The sequence below is a fragment of the Aegilops tauschii genome, chromosome 2 (assembly GCF_002575655.3).
Source record: "Aegilops tauschii subsp. strangulata cultivar AL8/78 chromosome 2, Aet v6.0, whole genome shotgun sequence".
Classification (NCBI taxonomy): Eukaryota; Viridiplantae; Streptophyta; class Magnoliopsida; order Poales; family Poaceae; genus Aegilops; species Aegilops tauschii.
Window position 1 is genome coordinate 580,290,144 of NC_053036.3, and position 20,292 is coordinate 580,310,435.

General features: G+C 41.3%; 3 protein-coding genes across 3 annotated transcripts; 1 reads left to right on the forward strand and 2 right to left on the reverse strand.

Moving 5' to 3' along the window:
• Window positions 1-5,575: 5,575 nt before the first annotated feature.
• LOC109736851 (S-(+)-linalool synthase, chloroplastic-like) lies at window positions 5,576-8,512 on the forward strand. The gene is made up of 6 exons (XM_045233640.2): window positions 5,576-5,744; window positions 6,017-6,389; window positions 6,595-6,813; window positions 7,184-7,325; window positions 7,843-8,082; window positions 8,240-8,512. The coding sequence occupies exons 1-6, from the start codon at window positions 5,576-5,578 to the stop codon at window positions 8,510-8,512; spliced, it is 1,416 nt and encodes a 471-aa protein (XP_045089575.2).
• Window positions 8,513-8,629: 117 nt separating this feature from the next.
• LOC109736850 (zinc finger BED domain-containing protein RICESLEEPER 2-like) lies at window positions 8,630-10,335 on the reverse strand. The gene has a single exon (XM_020296069.2). It carries the CDS (start codon window positions 10,302-10,304, stop codon window positions 8,766-8,768), a length of 1,539 nt encoding a protein of 512 aa, XP_020151658.2. The 5' UTR covers window positions 10,305-10,335; the 3' UTR covers window positions 8,630-8,765.
• A 2,281-nt stretch (window positions 10,336-12,616) lies between these two features.
• LOC109736826 (uncharacterized) lies at window positions 12,617-19,619 on the reverse strand. The gene is made up of 20 exons (XM_020296047.4): window positions 19,284-19,619; window positions 19,097-19,185; window positions 18,587-18,696; window positions 18,450-18,504; window positions 18,009-18,097; window positions 17,732-17,798; window positions 17,588-17,650; window positions 17,316-17,486; window positions 17,120-17,213; window positions 16,957-17,036; window positions 16,771-16,843; window positions 16,639-16,682; window positions 16,426-16,493; window positions 16,109-16,194; window positions 15,850-16,007; window positions 14,455-15,766; window positions 13,981-14,267; window positions 13,673-13,891; window positions 13,426-13,582; window positions 12,617-13,254 (listed from the first exon to the last, which is right to left on the reverse strand). Exons 1-20 carry the CDS (start codon window positions 19,393-19,395, stop codon window positions 12,953-12,955), a joined length of 3,636 nt encoding a protein of 1,211 aa, XP_020151636.1. The 5' UTR covers window positions 19,396-19,619; the 3' UTR covers window positions 12,617-12,952.
• Between the last annotated feature and the right edge of the window lie 673 nt (window positions 19,620-20,292).

Consider the following 20,292-nt stretch of genomic DNA (forward strand, 5'->3'; position numbering starts at 1 on the left):
TGTTAGTTGTTTGATTCTTAGGATTAAATCCTGACAAAATCTTTCCCAAGGAATCATTTGTACTACATATCATAGAAATTCTAACATCTACTCCAACATCTTGGAAGAAATCTTTTTGTTTTTCCTATAATACAATGGAACAGACTCAAATCCTAGGAACTCAATAGGCATAACATTCTAATTCTGTGTGTTTTCTATTCCTGCGTTTTCACAATCTGGTGAATCAAAGAGGCCCTAAGGCTTTTGCCGCAAAAAAAGAAGGCCCTAAGGCTTGAGCTGATCCTGCGGCGGGCAGGGTCTCGCCTATCCTGATCAGCAGTACACTACGAATCAGCCTGTGGTTGGATGGTTAGAGGGACTGTGGTATCTCCAGCTCACCCGGGTTCAAATCCTGGTGCTCGTATTTATTCCTGGATTTATTTCAGGATTTCCGGCGATGCGCATTCAGTGGGAGGAGACGTTCCCGTCGACGACGAGGTGCCTATAGTGACTTCGTAAATCTCAAGATGATATGCCGGCTCATTCGGAGGTGCTTAAAAAAATTCGCAAAAAAGGTAGGGTGTGCGTGTGTGCGTTCATAGGGGTGAGTGTATGAGCATGTATATGAGCGCTTGTGTCTGTACTGATGTTAAAAAAATCAGCAGTACACTATTACCACGTACGAGCATAGATTCGATCCGATCTTCAAATGGTAACCGTGCGAAAACTTGGCCATCAAGAGACTATTCCTGTGTCCTCGAGGAATCGACCACTCCGGCATATCAGACACAAGAAGACCCTGTACGCAGGTAACCCATCGAGAGAGAGAGAGAGAGAGAGAGAGAGAGAGAATATTCATGTGCCCTCGAGGCCTCAACGTGAGAACCCCCTGCGGCATATCACGACAGGGAACGTACTCCGGTTGTGCGTACGCCGAACGAGACCCGTCGCTCACTCGCGCTACGAGGTGAAACAGCTCCATCGGATGGTTGGTTGGCCACGAACAACTGCAATATCAGCCGCAGGCTCTCAACGTACACAAGCTACCTAGATGCAAATAGCTCGAAAACGATATATTAAAAAATTCAATTTTAAAAAAAATCCAAAAACAAATCTGTGAAAACTTATACATATCCGCGACGGATCTGTAAAATTTCGTTAAAAAATATTAGGTACATTTACATATATACCCCTAACTTGATCCCACTACTCAGATTTGCCCCTAATTTCAAAGGGTGCTTAAATTTGCCCCTCTGCCGTTAGTAGCCCTTATAGAAATGCCCTTCTGCGCCGTTATCGTTTGGTCAAAGGGCGTCAAAGGGCTTTGACCGTCTCGAAAAAATAGCAAAAAAAATCAAAAAAATCTGAAATTTTGTGAGATCGAAGGTACTCAAGTGCGCAAGGTGCATGCAAATTTTTGTGCTGTTTGGACACTCTGCGAGCTCATGACAAAGGAAAAACAGTAAATATATAGGCCCATGAATAGTAAATTCAAAAAAATAGCAAAAAAATTCAAAAAATCATGAAATTTTTTGGCATCCAAGATGCTCGGGTGTGCAAGGTGTGTGCAAAATTTTGTTGTATTTGGACATTGTAGGAGCTCGTGGAGAAAAAACAAAATATGGCTCGGAAAAAACTTCAAAAAAATACGCTATTTTGTTTTCTTTGCTAGAGCTCCACGCATGTCATTTGATAACAAAACTTTGCACACACCTTGCGCAACCGATCATCTTGGATGCCAAAAAAATTCATATTTTTTTGAATTTTCTTGCTATTTTTTTGAATTTACTATTCATGGGCTTACAGATTTACTGTTTTTCATTTCCCATGAGTTCGTAGAGTGTCCAAACATCATGAAAATTTGCACGCACCTTGCGCACCTAAGTATCTTTGGTCCCTCAAAATTTCAGATTTTAACGATCTTTTTGCTATTTTTTCGAGATGGTCAAAGCCCTTTGACCAAACGGTAACGACGCATAAGGGCATTTCTAAGGACACCTAACGGCAGAGGGGCAAATTTGAGCACCCTTCAAAATTAGGGGCAAATCTGAGTAATGGGATCAAGTTAGGGGCACAAATGTAATGGCCCAAAATATTAGGTCCAACAAGAAAAAAAAAAGACCAATTTTCGTGCATGTATTTTCTTTTGTCTATCCCACGTATGAAAGTAGAGTATATTGTTATGAAAATTAACTTGAACGTGTTATATATGTATTTGCGTAAGTACATTTTTTTTCCAAAAAAATTGCAATGTGGAAAATATGTTTTTTTAAGTCCTCCAATTAGCCCGTCCTCATTCCACACTTTTCGCCGCACCTACACGCATAAATCATAGGGGCGAGCTCTTATTTTATTTTGGTTCTTCTATAATCAGCATTATCGTATACATCTCGACGGGATGCCTCAATTGTTTCTGAACTTCCGTTTACTTTTTGCAACTATGAGCTTCTGTATTTTTGTCTTGTGAAATTTCAAATGTGTTTTTTTTAACTACTGAGTTTGTTTTGATTAATATTTTTTGAATTTCTCTAGGTGTTGCATCTAAACCATCAAAAAAATTCATCCTGAACTTTATTTTAATTTTAATTTTTCTTACTTTTCGTCGCCATACTCTCGGATTTGTGTTCCACGACCTTTTCGGGCTTTCCCGTGTAACTATTTTTTATTCAGTGAACTTTGATTTGTTTTTCACGTGGCTTTTTGATACTTTTTTAAACGCGAAGAGCTCGTTCATATTAATTTAAACTTCACACCATTTTTTCAATTATTATGAACTTCTTTTGTTTTAACTTTGAATAACTAACTTCTCAGACCAGATTTAGAACATTTTTTAAAAAGATCATCGCCGTTTAACAGCAGTTTTTTAAAATGCCAAAAATGTTATCGAAAGTTTTGTGTTTGAACTCCGAAATGAATAGTGGACTACCCTAACTCAATAGTTTGAACTGCCCTGAAACTAGCACGTGAACTTCTAGTAGCATACATTTTGGCTTTTTGCTTCTACTCGTGCACTCCATGTGTGTAGTGCTTCGGTTATTCTAAAAGTTTGAGTATTTAGAGGTTTACCTAGTAGTATGTTTAAACTTTGCATGTTTGAGAGTTTGAATTGAAGTATGCAATGTGAGATCGAAGTAGTTTGGATATTCGGTTTTTTTAAGGAGTTCGATGTTTTGGGTGCCCTATTTTAGAGCATCTCTTGGAGACGCCCTTTCTCATGCCCTAAAAGGATTCTTTTTTACCCTAAATTTTACAACAAGTTTTGATGCCCTATTATAGGACAACTATTGAAGATGCTCTAATCACCTGCATTGTCATGACTCGTTCCCTCGGAAGAAAAAAAATACATTGTCATGACTCGAGAGTACTAGGCAACATCAACCCAGAACTCGCCCATCGGTAGACTTTTCCATACTCCACTGACAACCAAATTCTCTCCAAGAGGTAGTTAAGTTCTTTTGTTGTATAGCTACATGAGACGTCTTTATCGAAAAAGCTACATGAGATGTACCTATATAAATATATAATATACGCACATGTGTGGCTGTAGCAAGTTGCGGCTGCACAGGGACAAAGTGTACGTGTGCACCACGATGCAATATTTGTCTTTTTTTTTTCAAGACGATATTTATCTTGTTCATCACAATCATACATACACAAATGTATATGCATATTAGGGTGCTAGATACATCCATTTGAGCATCAAGTAATTCGGGGCAAAGGGCGTACGCGCTAAACTAAACGCGCTTAGAACAAGATGACATGCTGAGGAAACAGAGTAAATTTAATGGACTTGTTGCTAGTAACTACTTCCTCCGTTTCAAAATAATTGAAGTTCTATGTTTATCTTATGAGATTCTTTATGAAGCTTAATGGACTCGTTCCCTATATTTTTGTACTATTGAAATATAATTGAAATTTGACTAACTATCAAGAAAAATATGGTAAGACCTGTACAAAACTAGATACATATAGTACAAAAATATATTTCATAAATAAAGAATTTCATGAAACTAATTTGGTGTTCTAGATATCAATATATGTTTCTATAGGCTTGGTCAAATTTAAACAAGTTTGACTTATGACAAACTCATAACTTCAATTATTGATCCAAACTCATAACTCCAATTATTGATCAACCATGATGGCTGGGGTTTATTTTTGTTTTTGGCGAAAAAAACAACAACGACGACGACGATGGATGGTACAGTCCCAATTCACACATCAGTCACTCACTGGAGTATGGATCGATGCAGCTTCAAGCCCCCTATATAAACCTGGAGGCATGCATAGATAACTCATATCCTCCATCCGTCCATAAGGCATAGCAGCAGCAGGTACATGCTCATCTCATATCATCCAGGGTAGTAAGTTACCTAATTAGCCTACTTAGTGTATCATCTGTACGTGACATGCCACACTTAGCTAGCCGACTACCATTCATTGAGAAACTGATGGCTGCTGCGCCTACCTTCTTCTCCTTCTGCTCCGTTAAGCCACTGCTCCATTCGGCTTCACCGGTGGCCAGGAATACTTGCCGGACCAGTCGCAACCGTGGCTTCTTCCGCCCTCCACCGGGGATATATCCCGGGTGGGAGCCTGCGTCTCATGAGCTGTTGCACAATTTTGACTTGCAGGTATAGATATTGTTGCGGTATAATTCTTGGATCGCAACAATTAGTATTAGTATTGCTTAACCGGTCACGTTGTACAAGCACGTGAGATACAGTCGTTTGCTTCATTTTTTTTGTACTTCCTCCGTTCGGTTTATTAGTCTCACTCGTATTTTGACTCAAATTTTAATCATAGTTTTCACTAGCAACATATATGTCGTATGTCACAAAAATAATACCACGGAACTTCTTGCAAGTATGAATCTAACAGTATAACTTTTCGTGACATATCACTTGTATTTTTTTACTCAAATCATGGTCAAAATTCAACCTAAAATATGATTAAAATTAGCATGCATGTTTACCACCGTTTTCTAGTTACCTTGGGGGTAGATTTCGAAGATAGTGCCGAGGCTAGCTCTTTCAGTTTCACCACGAATGTCTCGTTGTCAACATGAACGTCACATTCCACCAAAAGAATCTCCTAACCTCAAGCTAGCAATTCATGAATTTTTTTTCAAGATAACTTTTGTTTGTTTGTGTAACATCCTAGAGTGACACCTACTCCGGAACTGATGAGAAACAGAAGATGTGTACTTGATTCACAAATTATTGACATGTTTTTTGAATGAGCACAATTTTTTATATGCATATGTCTTTGATTGTTAATTCTCATAATATGTTAACAGAATATAAACCTAAGGTATCATAAAAGTATTTTTATTGAAAAAACTAATTATTGTAAGTACTATCGCCTGGCCAACCTAAGTATTTTTTTTCATATATTAATAGTCAAAGCTGGAGAAGTTTTGGTTCATGCTTTTTTTACAATGTCATCTACTTACGAATTGAGATAATATATGATATCTATTGCACTTTTGTAAATTATGAAAAAAAATTAAAGAAGTTTGCTCTTTGTGTGACACAAGGAAAGCCTAGTGAATGTTCAAGCGTTATTGCATCAACATCCGAAGAGTAGACGAGCCATGTTGACCACTGTTGATCACCTCAAGCGCCTCTGCATCGATCATTATTTCCAAGACGAGATCGACAATGTCATGGATGCATGTGTGGATCTCGTTCATAGTGATGATCTACTTGATGCAACCCTTTCACTGAGGCTAATGAGAGAAGCTGGATATTATGTTTCGGCAGGTAAGTAAAGGAAAATCTTAGTGTGCCATGTAAGATAAACACAAGAATTTGGGAAGCTTCAGTACGATTTGGTCTATGAAATAAATTTTATGTGATAACTTTGCTGTAAAAAAATCTTCATAGCTGAAGTCTCAAATAAATTCTAGCGTTTTCTTGTGGAGCATATAAGTACCTCCCTTATCCCGCAAAAAAAAGTATAATTACCTCCCTTGGGACGTATGTTGTCACTATGTATGACCTATGCCTAAGACCCCTTCTCCACAACATGGCAGATGATGTTCTCCGGAAGTTCACAAATGATAATGGTGATTTCAACCATGGGCTCATCAAAGACATTAGAGGGATGTTGAGCTTGCAAGAAATGTCATACCTCAACATGGGAGAATCATCACTGTACAAGGCAAATGAATTCTCAGCCAAGCACCTTAGACTTGCAATTAAGTATTTGGAGCCAAGCCTTGCAAGATATGTGAGGCGGTCACTAGACCATCCCTATCATGTGAGCCTGATGCAGTACAAGGCAAGGCACCATCTGAGTTACCTCCAGAACTTGCCAACTAGGAACACATCAATTGAGAATCTGGCACTTGCAGAGTTTCAGATTAAGAAGTTGCAGCATCAGAGAGAAATTAAAGAGGTTAAGAGGTATATATATATAAACATAATAAACTACTCTCCTTCCATGATTAATTTTATTGAAGATGTTCAATATGCTCACTCTCTTGATAAGAGAGAAACGCTAGTAGAACTGTTGGCCCAATTTTATTAATTAGTATTTTGTATTGCTCATGTATTCACTCAATTAATAGAGTGGTGGTTTTCACTATGTGAAAACTTCCTTTTCACACAGATGGTGGATGGATTTGGGATTGGCTAAGGAAATACCGGCTGCAAGGGACCAAGTACTTAAATGGTACATGTGGCCCATGACTGTCCTTGAGGGTTTGTCCTTCTCTAGATATCGGATTGAGATCACAAAGATCGTCTCCATGGTCTACATTGTGGATGACATCTTTGATCTTGTCGCCACACAGAATGAGCTCTCTCTTTTCAATGAGGCAATCAAAATGTGAGCATTGCATTGTTGTTCGCATAATAATTAAGATTAATTTATTTTAGGGAAGCAATATAGTCACCTTACTTTGTAAATAAATGACATATTATATATGTCCAACCGGATATTCAGACTTCTTTGAGATTAATTCAAAATAAACATTGCGTCTTTATGAGAAAGATCTTCATAGATTAATAGTTTTCTAATTATTTATTCTATAATCATACAATGAAGCGAAAACATTGCATATTAGAGATTGTTTATGCCCAAGATCACATCTACCTTGCTAATGGAATAAAAAACTCATGGATTAGTTAAGACCTTATACATGGTATAAAAGTATTATCTTATAGAAGTTTCACACACAGATTGCACATTTTGACAGGTGGGATCCTGCTGCTGCTGTTGATTCACTCCCGAGCTACATGATATCATGTTACAAGGCTCTTTACACTGTCACAAATGATATAGCCGCTATGGTTAGAAAAGAGCATGGACTGAACCCTATCACTCATCTCAAGCAAGCTGTATGTCTACTGGAATGATTCTTCATTTTCTATAATTTAATTTCCCCAAGGAGCTAAATATATTAACACTACTACCTCACATATTTATGTGTAGTATATAATTTGTGAGTAATCTCTCCTACTTCAAAAATACTCAAGTTTTTGTGTTACGTTCCTTTATTTCATCTGCCCTCTCCCTCCCCACCCACACCTTCTCCATTTCTGGGTTTGACAATTTTCCCCATCGGTTTTCCTTGAAAACCATCTCAACTGCACATGCCTTATTTGCTTACCAAATAAAATCATGTTTTCTTTGGCAAGCCAAAAACTACTGATTCAATTAGCGGCTAAAGTCCTTTTTTTGATAAGTAATCACATTAACACTAAAATGGCAAGTAAGTCACATTGATTGCACGGAAAGTTTTTGTGCCCTGTTACAATGCACGAGCCATTTAATTACCTTATTGTATTTAAAAAAACATATAATAAAATAACACTAGAAGTATTCATCTTCCCTTCCTTCATTTTACTCTTACAGTGGGCAGCTTTGTTTGATGGATTCATGATCGAGAGAAAATGGTTATATACTAATCAGGCCCCTACACCAGATGACTACCTAAGAAATGGTATCGTCACTTCAGGAGCACCACTAGTATTCCTGCATCTTTTCTTCTTGCTAGGGCATGATTTAACAGAGGGCAACAACGACCACATGCTTCGGATCATCTCCTGCGCTGCAAAGATCATGAGGCTTTGGGACGACCTGGGCAGTGCAAAGGTTATAACACACCAACTGTAACACATACGACTGCAGGATTAGCACTATCAACAATTGTACATGAATTAATTCAGTACATATCCATGTGATTGTGCATCCACATCAACATTGACCAAATTAGACATGATCTGACATTTTTTTTCTTCACCCCATGCAGGATGAATCACAAGAAGGGCTCGACGGATCTTACAAGGAGTTGTACCACAGAGAAAATCCTCATGGTGACGTGGAGAAGCACGTGCTGGAGATGATCGCCGGTGAATGGCAGGATCTGAATAGGGAGTGCTTCTCTGGGACAAAGTCAACACTATCGCATACATTCATCGGGGCGTCACTCAACTTTGCAAGGATGGTCCGCGTCATGTATGGCTATGACGACGAACAGAGGCTCCCCATCCTTGAGGATTACACCAGGATGTTGCTCTTCTGAATCATGCATGCTAGCACATACAAATAGGTTGATAGTTGGTACAACCTTGTGCTCTGCAATGGGGTTTTGTGGCCTTGACATATAAATAACAAATTTAAAAGGAAACATCTAGTCAAACATGAACTGAACAGCCTAATTGTGGATCTAGGCTACTAACTTCACATGAACATGCAAAAGTTCTACAAAAGATAGTTGCATCACGCTACTGGATCTATGATAGTTGCATCGAGTGGCTTATAGAATCTTTGCCATTTCATCTCATCCAATCTCGAGAACAGACGAGCGCCTCAATCGTCCTGATGCTCAGCGCACTATGGTGCTTCGGGATCACCGGCCCGCTGCTGCTAAATGCAGCTTCAGAGTGAACTGCAGACGCCGGCATGGCCAGGACGTCCCACGCAATAGCCGCAAGCGTGGGGTACTTGGTGGCATGTTCCATCCACCATTTCAGAATGTCAAAATCATCCTCTCTTGGGACTAGGCCCTCCCCAAGGTAGTCATCAAGCTCTGAAGACATCTGACTACTGACATGCTCATCCCAATCTTCCAATGAATCTTTATCATCTGCACTGCTCGAAACAACGGCACCACTCGGCTGATTCATAGGCTTGTAGTACTCACCAAACAGTTCCTGCACCGCACCGCGTATTTCGGATAAGTAGCTCGCTGAGCCTGCACCATAAGCCTGTCGCAGACGGAATTCGATGAAGCTCATCTTGAATCTAGGGTCTAGAACAACAGGTATTGACAACCACACGTATGAGTTCTGCCAGTACTCGTCGAATGCGTGCTGCATCACCATGACCAATGTAGCAATTTCGACATTCTCATTTGATGCTTCTTCCTGCAGAACAGTCCTCACTTTCCATACCTCGCTAAAGTATATGTTTGCCGTCGGAGAGCTCGGGCCAGAAATTACTTCGATGGCATGATAAAACGTTCTCAAAATCTTGCAAATGGACTCAGTAACTCCCATATCTTCTGGAGACAGCACTTCTTCAGCAGGAAATAACTTCTTGAATTGCAGCAGAAGTTCAAGCCTAAAATAAAACTTGTGCCACCACTTGGCATCTTCCCGTGGACACTTCAAGCTCATCTGTGAAATGGCCTCCAGAAGCTGTTGCTGGGCCAATGGTGAAGATGCATGTGCCACAAAAAAGTCCATTACTGCATCACCAATAAGGAGAAGTATGTCTGATTGCCCTTCATCAACAACACTGTTTATCATGTCGTCCAAACAAGCAATGTTGCATAGCTTGCCTCTGATGGGAAGGCACCCCTTCTCCGTGAGCATCGCCTTGAGCCTCGCGGTATTCGCATCATTCTTGATTTCACCAACTGAAGTCAAGCTCAGCATCTTCTGATCAAGATTCCAATCTCTGATTGCATCCCATATGACATTGTAAGATCCACTTTCAGACTGTGGAACATAGGCCTCCTTGCAGTGTATGGTCCTTTCCAAATTAGTAGGTGAGCACCAATACATGCCGAACTTTATTATCATTCTGCGGATTTTCCAGTCTTCGCCGATGAAATGTGCTGTCAGACAGAGGTACTTTACCGTCGGCTCAGGTCCATCATCAGTCCAGATGCTTGCTGACAGAGAGACGCGCCGGGAGGTAAGCGCAATTTTACGCTTGGCATTCATCTTTTCCTTCTGAAATAGATCAAACAAATGTTCCTCCATATCACTATGGGAGATTGTGTTAGCCACAGGGTTGATGCTCTTGAAAATCCTTTTCATTTCTTGATGCTCCACAATCGACAGCGGATAACCATGGAGTATGATCATTCTGGCCACATCTTGATAAGGTGACTCCTGACCAAACTTGCTGGCACTCATATCGTCCCCAGTATTCATAGATGAGGTCTTCTGTTTCTTCTTCAGGTTTGAGACATCTGATGGTGATATGGATTGATGATCTGCCACCCCTTGAACAGGCCGACGGGTTGCGCCACTGGAGCTGCTACCATCAGTGAAGCAGGAGTCCTCCTGTGGCCTCTCCGCCGCTTCCGGTTTGGCCGGGCAGGATTCCAGGTGCCGGCGCAGACAGCTATCTCCGTTCCAGCTGAAGAGAAAGTGGCAGCTCAGGCACTCTGCAAACTGGACCTTGTCGTCCAGAAAGATGGGCTCAAACTCATCCCAGACCTTGGACTGAATCTGGTGCTTGATTTTGAGTGGCCCGTCAGCTCCAATGAATTCTGCCTCCACTTTCATGCCGTCATCCTCCTCACCAGAATGCTCCGTATCTGCCTGCACAGTAAGAAAAATAATCCATATCAGTACAAGAAGAAGCCACATTTAGTCTCCAAGAGGAGGCTCTGCCAGTACGTCCCAGACCTTGGACCGTTTGTGGCGCTCGTTTTTGAATGATCCGTCAGCTCCATCAAGTTCTGCCTCCACTTTCTTGCTGTCATCCTGCTCGTGCTGCTCATAAGGATGATGCTCCATGGCTACACAGTAAAGAAAATAATATCCCATCTCAGTTCAGTACAAGAGAAGTAACCGCATTTCAGCCCAAGAAAACTGTTGTATCCGCACACCAACAAACTTTTCGATTTAAAACCCAACCAAAAATATATAAAAACCTACTACTCCCTCTGTCCTAAATAAGTGTCCCAACTTTAGTACAACTTTGCACTAAAGTTAATGCGACATTGAGACACTTATTTTGGGACGGAGGGAGTACATTACTACTCCTACTACTGAAGGACCAAAATAAATTCATAGTACTCGTTACCTGCTCGCTACATTATACCACTCCTATATACTTCAAGATTCATTGTCCCCGTTTAAGTTCAAACCTAGATCATCGACCGAGAACGTACCAAAATGTGCAACCTAACATCACCACAATCCGACGCTGACCAGAACCCTTTCTCAAACACAAATGTAACTAGAATCTACTCCCTCCGTTTCTAAATATAAGTCTTTGTAGAGATTTCACTATGAATCACATACGGATGTATTTGGATGCATTTAGAGTATAGATGCACTCATTTTGCTCCGTATGTGGTCCATAGTGGAATCTCTTCAAAGACTTATATTTAGGAACGGAGGGAGTAGTAAGAATGGCACCGTTGTCTGTATAATAACACTACTGATGCACCGCAAGGTGTTGTTGATCAGAATCAGGGGGGAATGCGGCTGCACAAAAGAGCGCCGGCTAACGAGCGAGGGCGAGAAGAGCAAAGCCACAGGCCACAGGGTGCTGACCTGAACCGATCGCCGACTCTCGGCGTGCGCTCTCGCCGGACAACCGCCGCTCTCCTCCTCGGCGAGCTCAACTGGGGCGCTGGCAACCGACAGCCTCTCCCTCCCTCGTTCAGTTTCAGAAATGGGCGGGCTCCGGCTCCCTCTTCCCTTCCCACGATTCACAGAAGCAACGACTACCCTGAATGCGTGGGGTAGTGGGCTAGCCCGTAGAAAATGCCGCCGCGCCATAGAAACTGATTTATTTATTTATTTGACTTTTTTCCTCTTTAAATATGGGTTTTTTTTGCTGCCTGTTATCATCAGTAACTGGAATTTTCGCTAGTAGTCCCTCCGATCCAAAATAAGTGTCGCAGTTTCAAACTAGTAGTTAGTTCAAAACCACGGCACTTTTTATAGATCGGAGGTAGTATTTTTTTTTCAAAAAAATGACTAGAGACAATATGTTCCCCTTCGTGCCATTTTCGGGCGAATTTGGAATGACAAAGGAACTGAACAAGGAATGCTTGCATGAAATTTGCTCCCAACTCATCGAAATTTATTTATTTGGCGAGGAAGAACATTCAAACCTTTGACTATGCACGCTGCAAAAAACAATCTCCAGGCCTCCAGTAGATATATTCAAGGTTTTTTATTTCGGAAATGCAATAATTTCGGGCCTCACTGAAATATGCGAAATTTCAGAAATTTCACATATTTCAGAAATTATTTCGGGTTTTGATATTTCAAATTTTACTTAATTTTAATGAATTCTACGTAATTTAAATTTATTTTGAAATCAGTTTGAATCTATCTTGAAATTTCAGGGTTAAAAATATTTCGGACCTCACTGAAATATGTGAAATTTCGTTGAAATTTTTAATCCTGGATATATTATAAGCGAAAATAGATATCAGATTTGCCAAAACACTATGTGCATATCATCATACATACAAATAACAGTTCGGTTCTTCCTAACGACTACTTCGATCACACCCCTACATTTTATGCATCCTTCCAGCTACAAAATTTTCTGCTGCTGCTGCTGCCCACCCTGACTTCCAGCTACAAAACATAATCCAGGAAACCCTTTATTATTCCACCCTTCCACCTTTATACCCCAAGGAACGTGTAATAGATGTACACAAACAAAAGAATAATTTCGCAAAAAAGCGCAGCATTAGCCGCTCCCCCCTTTCGTACCACTGCCCAGCCTGTACACTCCAAGGAAACGACGCATTTACAGCTCAGATCAAAGTTCTCATTCTCGTCACCAGGGACTGCATGCTCTCCAGCTTGTCGGTCAGCTGCCTGATGTCCTCCGCGCGGCTCTCGTCTCCAGTGCTGGTTAGGGACGCGCATCTGGCCTTGGATTCCGAGATGTCGCTCTGTAGCGAAGCGATTGTAGCTTCCAGGGCCTCTTTCGACGCCGCATTTGAGGTCGTATGAAACATTGGAGTCCTGGGGGTCCTCGGGGTGCTTACGCTGCCAAAACTGTTCTGCCTGCTGAGCCTGCTAGGCGAGAAAATGTTGTCCATGCCTCCACTTCCTGCAGCAGCACAGCTTTGTAAGACACTTGCAACCTCATTTCTCCTTAAGAAAAGCAGCAAGAAAAGAATAACAAAGACCAGGGCATGTAAAGTAATTCATTCCATTTTTCGCAAAAAAAAAGTAATTCATTCCATTTTTCGCACAAAAAAAAAAGTAATTCATTCCATACCTAGGTTCCTCAGCTGTTCTATGGTTCCCTGGCCAAGAGACTTGTCAAGTTTAAGCAGACGGAGAATTCCAGCAGTGATCCTCCCCATTGCATCAGCTTCAGATCTGCAAATCGTGGCAAGGTGCTCCAGCTCTTCTCTTTTTGCCACGGCCTCAATCTGCACGTTCAAATGGATATAAATAGTTGAGGTAGTAACAGCGGCAAATTCCCAACAGTTTTTGACAAATATTGGAATAAGTGTTCCTACCGGTTCTTTAACTGAAAACTTTACATTATCCATCATCCACTTGGCATCCCCAGTATCATCTTCGCCAATGACCATGGTAGCTTCAACATCAACACCTTGGTCACCAATAGCACTTGAATTGTTCAATCCACTGCATGACTGACTATTATTTAATTTTCCATTTCCAACGAATTGATTTCTCAAGCGAGGTTTAATTGCCTGTAAACCTTCGATTCCAGCCTGCAGGTACCACCAAATATCTGCCAATTAGAATACAGAGAAGGCGAGCATCAAATTGAAATACAAAAGTGCAGCTGTCATGGATATACCGTGAAACGCTCCACTGGAAATGCCTTCTTGTTCAACACCTTCTCTGCACCTCCCAAGTTAGGTCGGTCACTGCTTTTGCCTGACAAGTGCAGATTCCTGAATGTTGTATGCCAACATTTGTCTTCCCTACTAATAGGATCACCACTACGAGGGGAAGACCAATCTCCTACTTCTTCTGTCCCTTCAAGTGCGAACAACCAGTTTCTTAACTCAACTGACACATCAAGATCATCTGGCACCCCCAGATCAAACTTCGAATTGCTGCCATTGTCTTCGGATCTTGCTTCTGTAGCATTAGGGGATAAGGGGATGAGAAACACTTTTCAAACAATGCAAGAAAAGAAACAAAACAAGAAACAAAGATTTTTATCCACCATCTGAAATAAGGACTTGAACATTTCACCGTGTATTGTTTCAGTACTAATAGTAACTAAAGTAGAACTTTTACAATCTAGAAAGTTGCAGATGCTTGCCTTCCTTGTCGGTGACGTGAGATGGTGTGAACAGTTTCCCGAGTGGACCAGAAGATAAATCCTTCAGGCCTCTCAAGAGGCCTTCCCCTGGACCACCATCAGGCCCGAGAATACCGAAACGATGCAGTAAAGACTCGGTATAACTCAGTCCACCTCCGAGACGGACACCAGATACCTTCGATGATACATTCAAGCTATGGCACTCCATATCCCTCATGTCATAAGGCATTACATGAGTGATGTTTATGTCAATGAATTGAGCACCTTTAGCATGGTGTTTGCTACGATGGTCAACCCAAAACACCGGTCTCATCTTGGGATGCCCATTTTCACATACCACAACGTTATGTTCACCCGTCATGGCAGTGCCATTCTCATGGATTGTAGCACTTTCTCCTTCCAAACAGTTTACTGAGATAGTTCTCCACATCACGTTAGTTGTGACTGCAAAGGCACCACCTAGAGTGCGATGAGAAACTTTCAGGTAGAGATCCTCTCCACCAAACTGAACCAAGGGCATATGTACGTCTCCCGCTGAAAAATGTTCCAAGAAATTGAGCTGGAGACTATTCATAGTTAAGCTCACAGCCGTATCACTGGGAAGTTTTTTCTGAAGATTGTCAACTGAAGGCTCACTATCTTTGCCAGACTTGTTACCTTTACTAACCTTTGAAATTCGTTCTCCAACCTGTCCAAAGTAGCTATAGAGGCCTAAGACAAAAAACAACTGCTCAACTGAAGTGTTGGAGATGAACTGTTGGAAAGCAACACCAATTCTCACAACCCCCTCTGGGGGTGGCAAATCACACAGAGGGCTACCATCTGCGGTAACCATAGCTGCCTCAAATCGAATGTCATCTAATTCAATACATTTCAACACATTTGGAGAGGGATCCCTCACTACTCTCTGTCCATTTGAAGTACTAGAGGTTTCAAGCGAGAGGCTTAGATGAGAAGCTCTACTAACCCACTTCCTCTGGCTGGCATCAACAGGTTGATATTCCCAAAGAAGGAAGCAAGCTGGATCTTTGTCAAGGTTTAGCAGCGAACAGTTTGCTGATGGTGACTCGCAGAAGTGTAGGTCCTCTATATGAAGTCTTGCTCCTGAAAATGATGACTGGGAGCAAGCGGTCTTGGTTCCACTGCACCTTGCAATTTCTTCAGCATCTAACGGAACAGATAGATCGAACTCTTTGAGAGAAAACGACAGGCTGTTAATTGAGGAATCAGCAACTGTGGCACTATGATTAGGCACAACTCCATCAGCTAAGAATGAGGCAATTCTTAAGCAGGATTGTTCCTGAAGGGTCACCTAAAATGCAAAATTACAGGCAATATTTAATCAAACAGAAAAGTTGAACATTATGTTTCACTGTTAATGTTAAGAAGACACACCATAAGAGGCTGGCATGTGATGACTGTTTTCGAAGCAAACTTTGGAGGTGATGGAGAAGGAGTGGTCTGAAGACAATAAAGGGAAAACAAAGGAATTCCAGCAGCGAATTCCAAGAACTGATTCCCAAATGGATAGATCGGAGGACAGAAACTTTGACCTGATAATAAAGTAACATGTAATAGATTAGGCCCAGAGATGGTTGATAACTTGATATGATACAAGCAGTAGTACAAAAGCGAAGGCATAATCAGTATTCACCAAAATCAGGGATAGGCAAGGGTTCTTGTGGAACAGCTTGCATAGATGGTTGTATCAATGTGCATGGAGGACGAGAAAATGTGTCCCTGTAGAAATAATATTCATACATGAGACCCAGCAAAGGTGAGTATTATATCCATAGCTTGAATAAAATCTCCATCACTCTTATATCAGAAGTTAACATTACCAAAGTAACATAAGCAGTGCATAGATAAAAATTGTACTGGATTCCCATCTAATTTAACAGAGTAAGTAAATGACTATAAACTTCATGACTTGCATTAGTTTAGTCACTATAAACAGGGTACCTATCTTACCTCAGAAACAGCCCAGCAACCTTTATGCAAGACAAGTTTTTTGAACTCTCCCCGTCTGAAATGCTAGCCTTTAAAAATAATGAGAAAAACAGTTGACATCATGTCACTAGATGACTACGATACAAAAATAATCTCTGACAAGTGACAAATATAAATAATGATGTAATTAGCAAAGCATACAGTACTCGATAGATTGACAAGCTAAAAAAGTACCCGTGAGAAGAACAGCGATTGCATTAGAAGTTCAAGCTGAAACTCTGTCGACGCAAATAAAATTTTAACGAGCAAGTCAGTATAGATGTCTATAAATAGCATATTGGAAGTTGATTGGTTGCTAGTCCTTACCAGCATCTTTAATGCAAAGGAATATGTGATCTACAATAAAGGATACCAAGGAAGATCCTGCTGCTTCTGCATGCTGTTCAAAATAGGAGAAGGAAAAGAGTAAGAATGCAAAGAATATCAATATGTGATATGTCTGATAATCCGACTACAAAGAATGCAGTCATAATAAATACATGAGAAACAAACCTGTTGAGACTTTGGATCCAAATCTCCTCTATTTAAGCACGCAGATACCCCAGTCATGAATCGAAGAAATGCACGTAAACCTGACAAAATGCGTTTTCAGGTGTGACTGATACAAACAAGAACTGAACGAAAAGCTAAAGCTTTATTGTCAATAACCATTTACCAGGTTCACTTAAAGCAGGACAGAGAGCTTCAGTAACATGCAGCTGAACCTCCAGGCCAAGTGGGTTGTTCTGCTCCGTTCGTTGCAGAGTTATCTGATGTTCGACAAAATTTATAAGCCAAGCCAAAGACAGGCAGAACTTCCAACATCAACTAACAAATTCTCAAAGTTGACAAATCATATTCCAGACACTCACATTAGCCTCCCCTGATATTCCTTCCAAAAACCTTTCGCCGCCAAAGAACATTCGCTTTGCACCATCATCATCTCGTTTGTTATCTTGACTGCTTGAAGAGTTAAATCGTGCATCAGCAAACATGTCAGGATGGGGTAAAAGATCAACTGACAGTGACCGCCATTCCAATTTCTGTGAATTTGGACAGAAAATATGGGAGATCAGAAATTGCGTTTACTATGTCCTCATTCATTATGTCCCAGTACATTAGGTAAACTAGGAGAGTATCAAACCTTGAAAACATAAATGAATCCTGTGCTGTTGGAGAAATCCCTTGCTTCTTTCAAATTTACAGCCTATATAAATGATATTTCAATCAGGTGGCCGAAAACGACGATTTTACATGTTCAAGTGCAACTTTAATCTAGCAAGAATACCTGCCATTTTTCGTTTGTTGTGTACAGTACGAGATCACGGAATGTGATAGCAGCTAGCGGAGGTGACCTGAAAAGAAATTAGAAATTAGAAATTAAAATCGCTGTCCGTGCACGTTGTATCCAGTTTACTCAGGAACAAATAATAGGAAAAAAACAGAATATGCAATAAGTCACCAGAAAAGGCCTAAATGTCATTTCAAGACAGAAGAAAAAGGTTAACCACCATTTGTTATCAGCAAAAGAAGAACTGAATATGCAACAAGTAATCAGAACATACCATGTTGCATCTCCTTGCCGGCGAGCACCTCCATGTGTTTCCAATAGCAGGTTCACGATACCTACTTGCACAGTCATGCCATCTGCAATCTAAGCCCGGTATAGCATATTAAACCCACTTGTATTTCAGATTTTGTAAGGGCAAATTGCTTGATAAATTTGCATGTGGTCCAGAGTACAGAAACAGTTGTATGCAATTATAAAGTTACCATTATTACTAAACCAAAAGGGGCAGACATGCACGCAAAGGAAAAACCAAACCATAAAGCAGAAACACAAAGCCTAGAAAGATTAAATTTAGTTACAATGGATAACATGAACTACCTCAATGATTTTCACAGTACAATCATCATTTAACAGAAGCAGCTCTGAGTGGCCTCACAGATAAAGTTTTTGAATACATATGTACTGACTACTGAACATCAAGTGCAATGAAGCCAACCTTATCAGCATATCCATATCCGGTGCTTTTAGTTGGTGCTGTTGATGACGCATTGCTAATAAATGAGTTGAGAAAAGAACATCAGTTATTGAATGGTCATATGATGGCACAACATCACAAGCCGGAAGAATTATAACCTGGTAGGGCCGGAAAGATTTTCTGAATCGTCCTTCTCTACAAGCACGAGATCAAGTTTATCAATGTTGACCACAATTGGCTCCACTTGCACATTTGATACCGATGGCAGCTGTAGTGATAACAAAAGAATCTAACTGTGAGACCTGAAAATACACCGCCAATTGTGATACAGAACTACCTATGACCATAAGGTTGATGTTGACTGCAAGTAACAGACTTCACTGGAATGTCACAAGAAGTGTGAGACCACCCATCTATAAGTTACAGAATTATGGCTACAGGGAAGAAATTAACAAGGGCCACAGTTTCCTGCCAATGCCAAACAGAGTACTGACAGAATTAACATCCGCGACTAGATTTTAGAACAATGGCAGTCGAATCCGCAGATTCACCATGATTTCCAGCACCGACAGACACAAGAGCACCAACTTGACAACATCCTAAACAACAAATTCACCCCAATCCGCTCACCGACACCAAAGCACAAGCAGGCGAGGAGGAGCCCTTACCGTGATCTGGAGCTTCCCGACCCGCGCGCGTTCGACGGTGAGCGCCGGAGGCAGGCCCAGGCTGGCGTGCAGCGCGTCGCCATTGATATCTGCGGCGGCCCAAATCCAAACCGACAGAAAAAATGTTAGCACCGACGGTAAAAACAGAATTGGCATCCGCGAGGAGGGTTTGGGTGGGGGATCCGACCGAGGTTGGAGAGCTCGGCGGTGCGGCCGTTGAGCTTGAACTGGTCGCGGGTGAAGGACTTGAGCCAGTACTTGAGCGTGTACTCCAGCGCCCGCGCTATGATCGACTCCATGGACGGCCCCCGCCCTCCGGAGCGCTCCCGGGCCGGCGCCGGTCAGAGCGGGCGGTTCGCCGGTGTCGGTGGCGGTGGCGGGCGTGCCGCCGGATCGGAGGCGAGATTCCGGCGGGATGGAGAGAGAGGGAAGAGGGGGGGACAGGGGTAGGGGCCGGGGGAGGTGGAAGGAGGGAGGGGTGAAAGGAAGTGGTGGGCCCTTTTAGGGTCTGCTCTGTGAGAGTGAGAGTTCCTTTTGGCTTAAGCTTTTGGTTATCATTAATTTTTCTCTGCTTCTGTGTGAGCTTGCCACTGGAGCACTGTGTTTGTCTTGATGCTATTTTTGTGCTTCAATTAAAATTTTATTTTTATTTCGGTTTGCTTTTGGGTTTTTGTGTGTGTGTGTGTGCAAGCGTGTGATTGACAGTCTGACACGTTGGAAAGGGTGATTCCTTGCTTGGGTTCTATTTTGGGTGTGGTTTAAGGTTGGCATAATGGCATTAATTTGAAGCTGCTTTTGGGATCAATGCTTAATGTATGCGTCTTATGGCAGTGACTTTGTTTAAGGCGTGCTGGTCAAGTGGTCAAAGTATCTACCGCGTCCTTTAATAATTTAAGATTTGAGAGGGGGAAATGGTTAAAGCCAAATGAATTTAGCAAGTTGTAGTACCCTTTTTAGTGGTACTTATTAATTTACTAACTTAAGAGGGGGTACTGTACTAAGTACATTAGCAATGTTGCATTAGTGCATTAGTATTTATTTACTCCCAGCGCTCAAGCGGGTGTATCTATACCGATCCATCTAGATACATCCGTTTGAGCGATAAATAATATAGATTGAAAGGAGCATAAATTTTTGAGTTATATTTTTAAATACATTTGTAATAAGTTAAAGTCGGCGCATGTTTTTTGGGTTGA